Here is a 16,457-nt window from a genome sequence, read left to right on the forward strand (position 1 = left end):
TAGTTAAAAATGTACTATAAATATTATTTCCAGCGGAACAAATTCTAAATCAAATTAATTACATTTATAAGTAGTAATCTAAGCCACTTGACATAGCCGTAATCTGCAGTATTCCTAAGAAATTGGTCATTAGGTCTATTAATACCATAATGTCGTATGCATCAGCCCTATCAGCTTCGGGCACAAAAGATACACATATTTGATTACGATTCTAAAAGAGAATACAATTACGCTTAAGTAATAAATTAAATAAAACATTAAAAATAAGTTGGTAATGGTAAATACAGTTTACAAATTAAACTATTATGGCATTGCAGGAATTTTCATTGAGTAAACCTGGAAGTAAACGCATTATACGCAATACTTAACCAAAAATAAACAAATTGGGTTTTAATCGATCAGCGAAGCGGTATATATCATTTGTCAAATTTGGAATTAAAATAGCTTGATAAAACTGAAATATGAATACGCCATGCGTCCATTTTAGCCACTGACGACAGTTTTGGCCATAAGGTAATGCTCCCAAATTTATAGACCTTTCGGAATGGCCCAAAACAAACTGAGGTAAGCGTTGTCTTGGCAATGTATATTTAATGGCCAAGTTGGAAGGGTCCCAGTTAGACGTTCTTTTCGCCAGTTGCCGTCAAAGGCTATTTGCATTATTCGAATAAAACTAGCTATTAATAGTTCGCTGTTGAAAACCCAAGATGAGTAAGTATTTATAGTTACAAGCTTTAATTTATTTATGAAAGTAGGGAAAGTAGTTTGTTAATGGCCATCGATTATTATTTTAATAGCAAGTAGCTTGAAGCTTGTAAAAAGTTTTTTTTTTATGTTGTTTTAATTGCTGGTTTAGATATAGGAGTAGTCGCTTGTTTGCTTTATAAAACTTTCTTATTAACACATAAATTTAATTTGATAAATATTAATATTATTATATATTATTTTATTATAATTTCCTATGTTTTTTTCGCAAACAGGTACAAGAATTGTCCTATTTTTTGGTCTGTTTATGGTCCCCCTGATTTCTGGAGCCGCCAGCTTCAATCCGACTTTGATATGCGAACTGGTGGTCAATGGAACCAAGATGAACGATCCGCGGGCCTGCAATGCGTGGATTCAGTGCATCGATGGGCAGCCAGTTGGTGGAACCTGTGGAACTGGACTTTTCTACGACAGGGAAAGTAAGCAGTGCCTGAGTTCGGGCAGTGTAAAGTGCCTGTCCAGCGATCCTTGCGCAGCTCTGGCCAACGGATTTGCTGCCGACCCGTACTCCTGCAATGGGTACTATTACTGCATAAATGGCAAAGGAAATCTCGGTAAGTGCCCTACGGGAATGAACTTCAATACGGGAACGCAAGACTGCATACGGGATTTTCGGTGCTCGGATAAGATGGACCCGGACAGCTACTGTAACATACTGCCGGATGGTGTTTTCGTCAAGGACACGGACAACTGCAATGGCTATCAGATGTGCTGGGGTGGCCAGGTGCTGAATGCCACCTGCCCGGGCACTTTCTACTTCAACGCCGCCACGGCCGCGTGCGATTATCCGCAGGATGTGGAGTGCGATTTCACCCCAGTGCCGGATATCATCGAAAAGGGAGTGTGTCCGGAAACGGGAGGATTTATTTCCGACAACCGGACCTGCAATGGCTACTTCTACTGCAAGGAAATGGGCGATGGAGAGTTTTCCTTGGAGCATGGCGAATGCTCCGATGGCAGATTTTTCCTGGACACCGATGGTGGCGCTTGTGTGCCCCGTTCCAAGGTGAAATGTGCCTTCGATCGGTGCGTGGGACTGGGCAACTCAAACATTCAGCTGGCCAACGAGTCGGATGACGGCTGTCGGGGATACGCAATCTGCCAAAATGGCGTCGCCATTGGCCAAGGAACCTGTCCCCAGGAGGAGTACTTCGACGAGGTCACCCAGCGCTGCACCACCCAGGCTATATCTTATCCCGCCTGCCAGATATCGGATCAAGCTACGACAGTGAATGATGGCACTACCACCAATTCGGTCTCGTGAGCCTTAAACGTAATCAGTTTTAATTAGTCACTTTGTGCGTTTTCCAAAAACATAAGTACATGAAAAGCTGCTATCGGCTCCATTTAAATATAAAGTCAACAGTTCAACTCTTGCATTGGGTTTCTCTGAATCGATTTGACTTGGAAACAATACAATAACCTACTGATAGCACAGGTAAACAGACAAAAATACATTCGAATCACTGGAATTTGTTCCCCATATAAATAAAATAACTTTATATTCTGAAATTCTAAACACATCATCGTAGCAAACTTCGGCAATCCAAAGAGTGTTTTACTTTTGACAACAAAAAGTCTGTTCGTTATACAAATTATTTAACAGACTTTACAAATTTGGAAAATCTATTATTTTGCTACCGAATTCGAAATGACGAATATGTGAAGCTTGGCGATCGGTGTTCTGCTTGGTCTTCTACTCCTGCGAAGGTCAAAGGTTGACTGTTCCGTATTTTTACAACAGAAAGTCTGTTCGTTATACAAATTATTTAATAGACTGTACAAAATGAGGAAAACTAATCTAATTTGTTAACATACCTACATTTATTTCACGGAAACGAATAAAAAGAGCGTACAAATTAGGAAAATCTATTATTCTGCTACCGAATTCGAAATGACGAATGTGTGGAGCTTGGCGATCGGTGTTCTGCTGGGTCTTCTACTCCTTTTTACTCCCATCGACTGCCAAAAATCAAAGAGACTGTGCTCCGTAAATGAAACCGAGGTGTACTGTCCTGGGATGTGTCCTGAATCATGCGAATATGATGGTAACGGACTATGTTTTCTGGGTTGCGGAGGTCCCTGCAAGTGTAAACCAGGATATATAGTTTATGAAAAAATTAATGCCTGTATTCTACGATCTGATTGTCCAGCAGGCTTAGTGCAAAAGAAAGGAACACGACACGGCCCAACTCCAGATAAAAATAAACTATTAAACGACCGCTTTAATAGTATACACAAGCCTTAATTAGCTAAATAATAAAACAAACTTCGAATATATGCCACGAACATACTTATATTTTATTTAATTGTTTTATTTCTACAACAAAAAGTCTGCTCGTTACACAAATAATTTAACAGACTGTTCAAAATAGGAAATTCTATTATTCTGCTACCGAAATCGAAATGACGAATATGTGGAGCTTGGTGATCGGTGTTCTGCTGGGTCTTCTACTCCTTTTTACTCCCATCGATTGCCAAAAATCAGAGGAACAGTGCTCCGTAAATGAAACCCAGGCAATATGTCCTACACTATGTCCTGAATCATGCGAATTTGCTGGTATGGGATTCTGCTCTTACGTTTGCGGAGGTCCTTGCAACTGTAAGCCAGGATATATAGTTTATGAAAGGATTGATGCCTGTGTTTTACGATCTGATTGCCCAGCAGATTTAGTGCAAAAGAAAGGGACACGATACGATCCTAACTACAGATATAATTAAAATATTAAACGAACTCTTTAATACTATGACCAAGCCTGATTAAAAAATTTAATTTTTTTGAAAGGTATGTAACAGGTTGAAGAAAGCGTTTCCGACCATATAAAGTATATATATTCTTGATCAGGATAAATTAGCCATGCCTGTCTGTCTGTCTGTCCGTCCGTATGAACGTCGAGATCTCGAGAACTATAAAAGCTAGAGATTTGGTATTTGACATGCAATTCTAGTAACTCTTACGAATCGCAAGTTTTTGAGGGAAAATATATATAAGCAACGACTTTTCAAGCAATGTTGACTTTGTAAATCCTTTCCCGGAACGTCCTTATTGGTAATAGTCTCTGGTAGCCGAGAAATGCGAATTGTGGATGTCATCCATATATAAGGTGTACGGAACTGGCTCTTATATCTCCAAAATGTTTATGTGGCTTTCGCTGTGATAGAGACCTACGTACAAGGGCTAACCCATCGCATATTCGTGACCAGCTCAAATCCACTTCTACATCTTAGAGACTTTCGGGACATTTGGGGTCTTCAATTTGTGGAACTTCACCGGTCAAGCGTTTCACTTTCCCAGCTTATTCTGGCTATAAGCATTTTTGCAATGCTCATGAAGCGTGGTTTGAGTGCTGAGCACGCTCGCACCTTAATAGAGACTTAAATCGATCCGGAGTCTATTATTCGGGTTACTTTGAGCCAAATGGATCTGAGAGATCTTTGGGACAGTAGTCCTTTTGCAAGTCCGAGAATTTGACTATAGTGTTCTGGAGAACAATTTAATCTACAGACGGATTTTGACAAGATTCCTAATTTGAATTCAGGAATCTGACATAAAAAATTTTTTGAGAATTTTGAATTAAGTCAAAATGCCGTCGATGATGTCGTGTAAAATATTAACAAATCGTTTTTCTTCAAACTTATTATATATATAAAATACATAAAGTTTCGCGATTGCGTTTCACTTACTACTGCGTTTAATTGATTTTTTTAAGATCATACCATCTTGGATTAGAGATCTTAAAGAGAACATCTAAGAAAAGCCAGTTATTACCCATTAACAAAGCAGTTAAAACACCTTAATTTTAGGCTTAGCAATAATTAATAATGTTGCCTAAACTGAAAATGTTGCTGATTCTTCATATGGGTCCAGTAGCATTAAAAGGAACACCCACAGCTTATATAAATCAACACTATTACTCAAATGTCTATCAAATACTAGCTGAAAACAACAAAATTTATTTAAGCTTAAAAAAAAATAGTAAATAAAAATAAACGCTTTGAGATTACCTGTTGATCTATGAAAAAAAATTTGTCACACAATGGTACCGGATGGTTTATTGATTTTGAAAAACAATAAAGTATATCCATTTGTAATTTAGAATGACAAGCATATATTTTGTAATAATGTCGTTTATTTATATTCAGCTTAGTTATAAAAACCTCCACAGTAAAAATGAAACAACGCTAGCAAAGAAATCAATTTTATATGATGATAAATGGCAATACTCCATTTCGGTCTCGTGAGCGAAATACGCAATCAGTTTTAATTAGATACTACGGTTTTTGTCGCCGCCACAATAAATATAAGTGTACCAGATACTGATATCAGTCGTAATAACGATTGAATTACCAGATTCCTTCTTGGCTAAGATTTCCTTGAACCGATTGGAGTAAAACACAAGCCCTTACGATACAGGGTTTGATAGCTCCCTCGACATAATAGGCCCGTGATGTCATGCTTAAAAACAAAATTTCTAAGTTTAGAGGTCAATAAAAAAGTAAAACTGAAGTAACCTACAGAACCCATTCATGTGTTCAAAAACTGATATCAGCCAATAACATAACAACAACTGAAAATGGGATAACATCAATAAAGAAGTTGAATGGAAAAGTACAAAATTATCAGAGGAAAAGTTCCCAGTTTTTACGACCACTTGATTTATCTGTTGTTAAAAATTGGCTCTTTGGAGAACTGTACAGAACAGTATAGAACAATACTAAACACTTTTTTCTAAGTTTGGCTGTTTTACAAGCCATTTCATAATCGTAAGTAGAACATTTTAATCATCTTAACACCTTTAATATAGTTTTCAATTATTTGGTAATTTTATTTTTTCTATAACATATTTTCTATTCACCATTTTGAATTCCTTTAATATTTTGCATAATCGTAAACTAAACAAATTAATTCGTTTCAAACAGACAGTTTTATGCATATATATATATATATAACAAAAAACGTATCCGCAGTGTGGGCTAGTATAAAAACCATAACTTATTTATTTTCAATTAACGGTCAATAATCATTATTTTCTTAGTTCAAAAACACAAGGAAATTTTGCAGCATTTTGACTTCAACGAAAGCATTTCTCACTCATATTGTTTTTTTCTGTAAAAGGCCATAATTGTAATAAATTATTGGTAGAAGACTGCGTTAGAAATATAACCGAGCCTTATTAGGTGATGGATACTTCTAGCTCGCCTCAAGCCAAACACGGAAATAACCGCTCGCGGCATTGGCGAGTAGCAAATTTGTTATCAGCCTATCAGGAATCGGTTCGGAATTCTCCGAACCCTACACTGGGGTACTCTTTTAATTAAAAATGATAATATTTCGGGCACTCCAACTGTCACGAAAACAGATTGCCAAAAAAGAAACGTTGTGTGGCGAAGTTTTGATAGCTAAGGGTTGCCAAGAATTTTATCGCCCTGTCTCTCTGCTGCCCTAATGAACATTTCCGCTCCCCGCATTTCTACAATTTTATTTGACCTCTACCCGTAGTAATAGACACTACCTGACAATTGGGATAAATGTAAGGAAATGTTCTCCAAAATAAATTATAATTTTTAAGCATTTTTTGATTTATTTGAATCTTTTGTCAAATTTTTGTAGAAATAAATAATTTGTTAAACCAATGGACAATCTTAAAGAAATAAAAATATTATAAAACCAAAAAGAACTTTAAGTTTTTAGGTTACACTTGATATATAATAGTATATCTCCTTCAAGTTTATGTCGAATATCAACATGCAGAGATTATAACCAGAGAAAAAACATGGCAAATGCAAATATTTTACTATTTTATTATTAATTATGAACAAAATAAGATTTAAAATGAAAAAATTTGATATCTATAATTAAATAAGCAAATACTTTATTTTATATACGTTTATATTATGAAAAATAATTTTACATTTAAAGATTTTCTCTGGGTGTATAAGAGAAGGCAATTTATAACCGACAAATAAAGTTTTATTTTTTTAATAAACTTTTTAAAAATGGGGACTAAAGATTTGTTTTTTTTTTATACAATTTTGAATGTATGTTTGAACAGAATGAAGGTATATTACAGATAATGATAGACCAATATTAATATCTAAAATGACATTTCCCCGCCAAGAAGTAAGGAAATTCCTTTCGTAAAATGCACTTGACCTCCACCTTGAATTGGATCGATTTATTATACGTTTAAGTTGAAATTGAAAGGGATATGGGAAAGAGTTTCTGGGCCAACCTATGCGGAGCAGGCGATGTAGTGGTAGTTGGTTTGGGTGCACCCCTGGTTGCGCTCGTCGAAGAAGTAGCCATCGGGGCAGTGGCCCAGACTGACAGTGAGTCCGCCGGAGCAGCGTCCATAGCTCTGGCAGTCGCCGGCCACATTCACATAGGTCAGGTTGGCGCCCACGCACCTGTCCAGCTGGCAGCGTACGTTGAGCCGGTCGCGGCAGGAGAGCTTCACGAAGTCAAAGTACTGGCCCAGCGGACAGCTGAGGTGCTTGGGTTCCGTGTCGTGTTTGCCGGCCACCGGCTCGCCGCAGATGTAGTACTTCGAGCAGGACAGGTCGTCGGCAAAGTAGCCCGTGCGGGCCTTCCCGGTGACATTGTCCACGCAGAAGGTGTTCTCCGGTTCCGGCAGGGCAGCCGTCTCGTAGCAGTTCACCCGGTCCTGGGGCACGCAGGCGCCCAGGTCCGCATCGTAGGCCTCCTGCAGGGGACAGGATCGGCTGTGCAGCACCTCACCCACGCACTCGTAGTACTGGTCGCAATGGACGGGGTCGGCCAGGCGGGTATGGTTGCTCAGCGAACGGCAGGCCGGACTCGGCTTGTTCGTCTGGCTGATGGGACACGCGTATTGGGTCTCGTAGACGCAGGATCTCGACCTGGGGTGGAAGATCAGCTCGTTGGGGCAATTGGCCTTGATCTGCCTCTGGCCCTTGCACAGGATGTAGCCGCGGCAATTGCTGCTGCTGGGGTCCACAATGAAGGCTCCTTCGGTCTCGTTGGCGCACAGGTTCTTCGGTTGCTGCACCATACCGCCGGCATAGGGACAAACAACACTGGAGGCCAGGACGCAGCGGCCCAGCTCCTTGTTGTAGTACAGTCCGGCCGCACAGCCGCCCTGCTCCAGGTTGGTGTAGTTGCCGGCGCAGCTCACCCAGCTGTCGCAGGTGTTGGGACGCAGGAAGCTCGTCTCCGGCGGCAGCAGTTCACACATCTCACTCACCGACAAGTACTCAAAGTCCTCGATTACGTCGCCCAAACAGCTGGCCACAAACAGCAGCGACAGGATACCGCTGGCTGCAAGGAGTGGGAATATAAGATCATTAATAAATTTGTACTCCCAAAAAATATATACTGCCTAAAAGTACTCTCTTATTCATTTAGTAATATAACTTTCTCACCAAAATGCTATAAAAATAAAATATTATAATGTGTTTTTTTTTAATTAATAAATATTGTATGTTCAAATTAGTTTTTGCCAAGCATAAGATACTTTATCTTTCACATAAACATTTCAATTAAATAGAGTCTTTGAGTTATACACATTGTCGTTCATAACAGATCTCAAAAATAGGGTTCTGCCGAGATAGGATGACTATGTTGTATGGCTAATGGTTCGCAGTTGCCAAGTGCCTTATCAAAATAACAACTAGTTTCGACAAACTCCGAACACAAAGCTATTGATAGCCTTGACAGATAGTTTCATAGTGTGATTTGCCGCCCTTTGCTACTTTTTCAATTACCTCCAATCATGGTGTATATCCTTTATCCTTGGGTTCACTTTTATCCTGGTTACTGGAACGTTGCGATCGTTTGGTGGCGGCAATCACAACACAACTGATACTGCAGCTTCCGATGCTGGCGCCCTTAAATATGCAAAGGCCATTCTGCTCGGTTTTGTTCGGCGAAAAACAATTTCCAAAATGCACATGCTATCTCAATCAGAAGTGGCAGATAGCGCTGGCGTTTCGTCTTTTCTGATTTTCTGATGTACGATAGCGGGTCTGCATGTAAATTACACGGCAATAACATCGGCAATGTCTCGTTCAAAGAAAAACATTCTGAGTCTCCTGCTGATATCGCGCCGATCAACGGCCCCCCCATCGATAGGGAAATTGCATGTGTCACGATCGGATCCGTATCCACATCAATGTCATTGACAGTTCTCGAACATCCGAGAATCTCTGGTAAAAGTGTTGATTATAATTTTTGTATCATGTTTTCCTTTGTTTATCAAATCTTTAAAAATGTTCGTGAACTTCCACGCAAATAAAATTCATATTCTCAAAGACAGTCACATTTTAAAAAGTTGCCGCGCAATTTGAAAATTCTAGAAAACTTTACCTGGCTTAAAAAATGTTGTTTTTGTGCTCAGTATGAAGTGTTGCGGTGTACCTAGATACTTGTACCTAGGTACGTAATTTTTTGGTAAACAAAAAGATGAGGCTATTTTTTGCGTTACCAAAGTAAAGATTTGTATTTATATTAAGGATTTTCATTGTTACGTATTTAGGTAATGAAATATTTATACCTGTTACTCGCAGAGTAAAAGGGTAATTTGAACTGCTAGAGATTAGGAACTTGACTTGCAGATTCTAGTAGTTTCACCGCAGCGCAACTTTCTTTCAAAACGGAGTGACGCTCACTCTAACACATATCGTGAAAGTTTGAACTGTCACTCTGAGACATGTTATTTCCTAGGTGTAGGACTCTGTCCTATCTATCGGTGGACACAACAATTATAAAAATCGGGCTAATAATCTTAAATGTTACGGGGTTTTGAAGTCCTCTGCCGCCGCTCTGACACGCCTCTGCCGCTGCTCTGCCGCTGCTCGGCCGCTGCTCTGTAATTGCTACTGTAGAGATACAGAACGAAAGAACTGTTAACGGGAGTTCTCTTGTTATATTTATTTTTGTATTCAATTTGGCTTGGTACCACTAATAAATAGCATCATTTAACTGCAAGTTGATAAGTTTATTCCATCGCATATGCAAGATATAAGATGTTTCTTTGTACATGTTTTTACAACAAAATGTTTTTTTTAACCTTTTTGAACTTTTACCTTATACATTTTACCTTACGTAAGTATTTATATTCACAAAATACCTTGTACCTTACCTAGATCCAAAAAACTAGTACTGCTCATATGTAGGCAATATCAACTTAATTACCTTAAGCCTTTTGTGAGTCATTATTTGATTTTATTTCTTTAAGGCAAACAAGTACCGATAAGTACACTTCACACAAATTTACCAAGAATTCCGTCCTATTTAAATTATCTAATTTTCAAGTGCTAAAATCCAAACAATATCTTAATGCTGACGTCAATCATGCTTACTTTTCTAGAAACTTGCAAAGCAATGTGGCTTAGTTTCCTTGGTCTTCTGCAGTTAATTATCAAAATGTATTGTATTAACCTTTATCTATAAAGCGTTCCAAAGGTATTTTTCTTGGAATCACTAAATTTATATATTAAAAAATAAATATTTTAACGTTTTGGTTTTTATTGACCTGTATATGAATGCATACATCCAAGTTTATTCACTCGAGGTCAGAACGTTTTGAAAACTTTCAAAACATTTGCACTAACTTATAATATATTATAGCACTAACTTATATTATTATAATCTCATAAAAGGGTTCTATTGAAAATTGGTTAATCATAAAGTAAAAATAGTAGAAACTTGCAATAAGCTGGTTAACCGAATACATAATTGTCCTGATTGTGGAAGTCTCACACAGAATTGCTTTAAAGCGTTCTACTCAAAATTTTCAGAATCGATTACAAATGTTTTCCAATAAATATTACATTTGTGTGTTCTTTCTTGTATTTTACCCATTATATAGGTTTTTTGAAATCTGGAAACAATCTATGCAATAAATCAACCTATTTAAACGAGTTTCGTTTGGTCAAATTCGACGTTTTTTATTGGCTTTTATTTTAAATGCTTTCATCTCAGCCCTTGCAGAGTGGACTTAAGAACAGAACTATAATTAATGTGCTTTTCAAACATGTTGCATTAGGTATCTCGGCATTGGACATGTCTGAAAAAATGCTTTTTAGTCAGTGGATGGGTACCTGCCTTTGCAAATGGGGTAATCGGGCTGCGTGCCGGTGCAGATATTGTTCACCTCGTCGTAGTACATGTCGGTGGGGCAATTTTGGATCGCGGAATTGGAACAGATTGTATAGCTCTTGCATCCGGTATTCATGACAGCCATGAACTCGGAGTTGACGTTGGCACAACGATTATAGGGACAGATAAAGGAGGCTGGCGAAACGCACTGGCCGGCTTTGATATTAAACTGAGTGCCGGTGGGGCATTGGTTCCAATAGCCAACAGCATCTTTATCTGCGCAGAAGTAATAGCCATAGCAAGTAGTCTGATCCGAAACGTATCTATAGGTTTGAACTTCGTTTTTCACTTTGACATCAACTGCATCGTTCCAGAGTTCATTGCAAATCGTTTCATCCTGCTGACCAACAGTAAACTCTCCGGAGGATCCACTGTTGCTGCTGTCACCGTTGCAGTTGTTGGTCTCCTGGCAGAATCCGTTGGCCAGGTTGTAGGTCAAGCCAGTGCCGCAGGTACCCGAGGTGGCCACCCCATTGTTGCATGCCACGTAGGCGCCGCAGTTGTTCGGATCGCCCACGTAGATGCCCGACAACATGAACTGGCAGATGTTGTCCTGGGGGCAGCTGGGTCCCCACACGCACTTGCCGCTGCTGGCGGAATAGACGCCACCGACGCCGCAATTGCCGTACTGCACGTTTCCCTTGCCGTCGCAGTAGCCGTACTGGGTGCAGTTCATCGGGTCGGCCACGTACATGGGCGAGGTGGCGGACGCACAGGTCTGCACCGCACTGGTGGCACACACCGTACTCGAGGCGTAGCCGCAGGCGCCCTTCTGCGAGTTGAAGATGTAGTCGTTGGTGCAGGTACCCCATCCGACCAGCTTCTGGCCCTGGCAATAGCCCCAGGCGCGGCAGTTGCTCGGGTTGCCCACGTACCCGGTGCCCGACCATTGGGCGCACATCTGCTCCATCGTGTAGCCGCTGGTCTGCGATGCCAGCAGAAGGCAGGCGACCAGGGCGCAGATCCTCAAGTTGTAAGCTGAAAAAGGGAGAGCGGCGAAATGTTGTTGTATAAGTAAATCAAATTTGCAAATTGGTCGCAGCTCAAAATAATGCTGAATTTCCAATTTCAAGTGTTTTAATCACACATAAGCTAGTTTGTAGAATTAGTCGTCCTTTTATCTTTTAACATCTTATAAGTCCGCAAGTAAGTTTCACACAAATTTTTTCTGTTTTGAAAACCAACTATGAAAAATCAATTGCTAATATAAAATGGTTTACTGTTTTGATAAACAACTATGAAAAATAAATCCGTAATGTTAAAAAATATCGAGACAAATCTGCCACTTATTCAAGGTATTTTCCAGTTTTTCAATTTGTTCAAAACAAGTTAATCGAATTAAGTGCTATGTAGTTTTAATTTTTTCTGTTAGAAACTAAATTTCAATATTATAGCCAGTTCAAAAAAAAAAAACTTTTAATTGCCAAATTTTAAAGTAGTATTAGTTAGGCATCCAAGTTCTTTTGCTAATTGAAACAGCTCAAAAGGGTTCGATTTTAGGCACACTGATTTATCCGTCCTTGGAGACAACGTACCTCCCATTTTGGAATGGTAATTTATTGGGGACTAATTCGCTCGTTAGACTAGCGAAGCGAACGTTCCGATTTCGTTACTAAGCCAATCAATCGCAGCCTCTGGGTTTTTATAGTTGGCCCATTCGCGGCACTCACGGCAGAGCGGTTAATTAAAAAATTGTCAGCCAGATAAGCCCGTCGTCGACAAGAAGGCGTTAGTATCGCAATTAAAACTAGATAAGGTTCTGGGGACTGGGGTAAACCACGCACCTTCCATCCTTAAGTTTTGGTTAAGCTCCCTCAGCTCGACAGCGTTGGACGTCGAATGTGAAACTAGCGGACCCGGCCAAAATGGACTGGCTTATAAGGCTCCATCGAAACCTGGTCAGCGGACCTGTCCGTGTATTTATATATACCTATAATACAAGTATAACTCCATATTTTTATCTGACATGACAGCCCGGGCGGTATTCGGATTATCAGCTGCTGATTGCGAACCCTCTTTGTCTATAATTGTTTTTTAATTTCAAACTAAGGCGGCGGTATGTCATGGCTCTTATTGATCGCTCAGTGGCGTTCCCCCGGTATCTCGGCATTCATTTCAACAACACGACATTAGGCAGATATCATAATTTGAATCTCACTGCGAACCTTGACTTGTCTCTCTCTCGTTTTTACTTGAACTTATCAGTTTTCAATAGAAATTTTTAATTTAATCACTAGCTAAATATAACTTTAGTACTTCAAAGCAATTTTATGCCTACCTAATTGAACAATTTGGCAAAAAGATTTCTCTTTTGGAAGTTTGTTACGGGTTTAAAAATATTATTTCTATTTATTATTTAAAAATATTATTTCTTGAAATCTGGTATGTTATATTAAGCATCGGATTATGCAATTTAGGATAAATTTTTCTTAAAGTTATTTATTTATAAAATTAAGAGCAAAAGTCCTTATACTGCTAGAGGCCTTCAAATCTTTTCTATAATTAAATAAGTGGTGATTTTCTGCAAATAAAGATAAAGTTTTAGGAGATACAGTAACAACCCTTTTAAAAATACTTACCTGTAACCCATTTTTCCACTTGTGTGAGTTTTTTCAATGAAATTATAACGTTTCGCCTAAAAGCAAACTTTTTGTACCACGAAAATCTGCCCAAAAACATGCTATTGAATTTGTTAACACCACTGGACTTAATAAAATTTTTCAAAGCTTCAAAAACACCAGTATAATACAATGAGCAAAAAAAAACTACTTTCTTTGGTGTAAACTAATTTTTCTAAGCACTTAAAATCGTAATTAATTAAATTAAGTAATCTTTGTTGTTAAATTAATTTAGTAAAGCACTATTAATTTATGAATTAACCCAGCTGATCTTGCCTCTCTATTTGTTTGTTTGCTTCTTGGCTGCAACTAATCTTATCCGTTTCCTATGTGATTTATCAGCGAACAATTGCCAATCTCCGAATATTGTGTGGCCTAAGCGTTATTATCGACTACAATTCACCTACTGCTCAGGTCATAAAAAAACATAATAAAGTTTAAGTGGTCTAAAAGATCAGGGGGACATCAAGAGGTTTTAAACTATATTTACTATTAACTATAGTTATTTAGTGTTCATCAAAGGGTTTTAAACTATCATATATTTACTAGCACAATAGTTTTAAGTATTTGAGTGGTTTTTAAACTTGAACAGTAAAGGGAAAATAAATAGTCTTCATATTAGCCACATTAAAGAAAATGTTAATTTTTAATGAAAAGGATTTTGGTAATCCTAAAGCAGTTACTTATAGCTTTACAATAATATAGCAAAATAAATTATTGATTTTCTTTAGTAAATAGTTTTAAAAATCACAAATTCTTGTTTTCACCTATCATACCTTCTTAAGTACCCCGTAAAAAAGCAATCCGCTTATCTCACCACCGAAAATAAAAGCTGCGGATAGGCGCTGATCCTCCGATATTGGCGGCCATAAAAGTAATCGTATATGGAGGGGCGAACTCAGTAAGAGCTATAAGTTCGTTGAAAGTTGAGCTACGATGGAAAGTGGGTAGTTTGCCGAATTCCCTTTGGATTTAACTAACTTAGATTCGATCTTAAATTATAGAATTTGGAGCTTTCGTGTGCCTGGCATTGCTGCTGCTGCTCCATAATGGCGATTTGGTGGAGGCCAGGGATGAGGACATCTGCCGCCTGTTCTCCAACAATACGGTGATCCGGGATCCCGATTCGTGCAGCCAATCGATCACCTGCATCGACCATGTGAGCCACTACAGCACCTGTTCGGGATCCACGCCGTTCTTCGACAAGGACACCGGAAAGTGTGTGAAGAGCCTGTCGTCTTCCACCTCCAGCTGTTCGATATCCTGCAAGGGTGTGGCCACCCACTTCCTGGCCGACCCGAAGTCCTGCTACGGTTACTACTACTGCGCCGATCAGGAGACGCCCTTGTACGGCAGCTGTCCGCCGGAGACCCACTTCAATGCCACCACCCAGACGTGCACCCGCCTGTACGAGTCGAATTGCACCACCAGCAGCTTCGAGTACTGCAGCATCGTGAAGAATAGTGTGAACTTCGATAACCTGGCCGGATGCAACCAGTACCACGTGTGTGAGAAGGGTGTCCTGAAGGACAAGACCTGCGCGAGTGCCTCGTACTACCAGGCCAGCACGGGCACCTGTGTGGCCAAGGCCCTGGTGGACTGCGATGCCCATCCGCTGCCCACCAATGTCTGTGGCAAGGCCAGCAAGCCCACGGAGAACAAGTTCGTGTCCGATGGAGCCACTTGCCGCGGCTACTTCTTCTGTGCCAAGCAGAAGGACGGCACTCCGGACCCGAATCCCGCCTGGAACCAGTGTCCCCAGGACCGATTCTTCGACCAATCCAACCAGAAGTGCAACTACCCCAATTCGGTCAAGTGCACCGCCGATCGTTGCGATGGTCGCAGCCCCACTTTCGTGCTCAGCAGCACCCCGGGCTGCCGGAACTATCTGGTCTGCTCGGGTGGAGTCACCCTGCAGGAGAAGTCCTGCGGCAACTACTTCTTCGACGAGGACCTGGGAGGCTGCGTGCCAAACGTAAAGACATACACCGCGTGCTAGGAGCATGTACTTTGAATAAAGCTCAGCAATCGATGTGATATGGTAAAATGGGAGAGTATCTTTGGGGAATATGTAGATCTTGACACTGGGAAAGGTTGTTCTAAAACTTTTTTAGGAGCTACTTTGCCATAATAAAAAGCTATACAGTCTCAAATAAGAAAACGACCTAAGTTACTGGCAAAATGACAGTGGCATAAAAAATTTAAGATACCTGAAAAACGAGCTTTGAGTTGTCAGGTCATACTTCTTAAAATTGTAGGATATTTTCATTTTTGGGAGCAGTATAATGAATAAAATAAAGCTCAGCAATCGATGTTTTTTATAAATAAATACTGATATAGGTCTATTTTCAAATTTAAAACGCTGCACTCTTTTCACTCAAACATAAATATTTTGTTGTTCTAATAAAATGATAAATGTGATTTTTCAAATAAAACAAAAGAAAATTATTCTCCATTTCTTCGGAATAAGTTTAAACGATTCCACCGTCAATATCTTCAAATGTTCGAAAAAATAGTGATACATAGTTAGTATTAAAAATGAATTTTTTGAGCCAAGTAGAAATTCTTTTTACAAATGTAAATTAACATAAAATAACGACAAATAAGTAAATAATTTGTAACTTTCAAACACAACTGACGATTAATAAAATTTAAGTTCAAAAATTCCATGAAAAAGAAGAATTAGAAATCACAACATCATGGAAACTTTACGTGCAGGTGGTTGGAGTCGATTTTAATCACACCCTCATTGACGAGACCATAAATGATAATCGGTGTCTTATTCGTGGGACGCAATCAATGTTTAAAAAAGTTCTGATTTTCCCAAAAACAAATGAAAGCGAAAGCCAGAAGGTAAAGCATTGCCTTTATCATTTTGTCATATTAACGGTGGCAATATACACAATGGCTTGTGACTGCCGATACGATTCAAATAT

The 16,457-nt window shown here is 39.3% G+C and overlaps 4 protein-coding genes across 6 annotated transcripts; 2 read left to right on the forward strand and 2 right to left on the reverse strand.

The window, feature by feature from the left end:
* The first annotated feature begins 597 nt into the window (after positions 1 to 597).
* LOC108142256 (peritrophin-44) lies at positions 598 to 3,054 on the forward strand. 2 transcript variants are annotated; one of them, XR_005977189.1, is made up of 3 exons: positions 598 to 711; positions 981 to 2,203; positions 2,298 to 3,054. XR_005977189.1 is itself a non-coding variant. In XM_017265976.2 (2 exons), exons 1-2 carry the CDS (start codon positions 708 to 710, stop codon positions 2,027 to 2,029), a joined length of 1,053 nt encoding a protein of 350 aa, XP_017121465.1. In that variant the 5' UTR covers positions 598 to 707; the 3' UTR covers positions 2,030 to 3,054. The 2 variants fall into 2 exon arrangements, 1 of the variants encoding a protein (XP_017121465.1); XM_017265976.2 differs by having other exon boundaries at positions 981 to 3,054.
* Positions 3,055 to 6,909: 3,855 nt separating this feature from the next.
* Positions 6,910 to 8,616, reverse strand: LOC108142206 (peritrophin-48). Its single transcript, XM_017265895.2, has 2 exons — positions 8,509 to 8,616; positions 6,910 to 8,062 (listed from the first exon to the last, which is right to left on the reverse strand). The coding sequence occupies exons 1-2, from the start codon at positions 8,516 to 8,518 to the stop codon at positions 6,999 to 7,001; spliced, it is 1,074 nt and encodes a 357-aa protein (XP_017121384.1). The 5' UTR covers positions 8,519 to 8,616; the 3' UTR covers positions 6,910 to 6,998.
* Positions 8,617 to 10,666: 2,050 nt separating this feature from the next.
* LOC108142865 (peritrophin-44) lies at positions 10,667 to 12,782 on the reverse strand. 2 transcript variants are annotated; one of them, XM_017266939.2, is made up of 2 exons: positions 12,688 to 12,782; positions 10,667 to 11,881 (listed from the first exon to the last, which is right to left on the reverse strand). In XM_017266939.2, exons 1-2 carry the CDS (start codon positions 12,692 to 12,694, stop codon positions 10,827 to 10,829), a joined length of 1,062 nt encoding a protein of 353 aa, XP_017122428.1. In that variant the 5' UTR covers positions 12,695 to 12,782; the 3' UTR covers positions 10,667 to 10,826. The 2 variants fall into 2 exon arrangements, with proteins under 2 accessions (XP_017122428.1, XP_017122427.1); XM_017266938.2 differs by lacking the exon at positions 12,688 to 12,782 and adding an exon at positions 12,439 to 12,542.
* Positions 12,783 to 14,394: 1,612 nt separating this feature from the next.
* LOC108142270 (peritrophin-44) lies at positions 14,395 to 15,568 on the forward strand. Its single transcript, XM_017265993.1, has 2 exons — positions 14,395 to 14,464; positions 14,526 to 15,568. Exons 1-2 carry the CDS (start codon positions 14,458 to 14,460, stop codon positions 15,518 to 15,520), a joined length of 1,002 nt encoding a protein of 333 aa, XP_017121482.1. The 5' UTR covers positions 14,395 to 14,457; the 3' UTR covers positions 15,521 to 15,568.
* The last annotated feature ends 889 nt before the right edge of the window (positions 15,569 to 16,457 follow it).

This window comes from Drosophila elegans, unplaced genomic scaffold, assembly GCF_018152505.1.
Source record: "Drosophila elegans isolate 14027-0461.03 unplaced genomic scaffold, ASM1815250v1 contig_208, whole genome shotgun sequence".
Taxonomy (NCBI): domain Eukaryota; kingdom Metazoa; phylum Arthropoda; class Insecta; order Diptera; family Drosophilidae; genus Drosophila; species Drosophila elegans.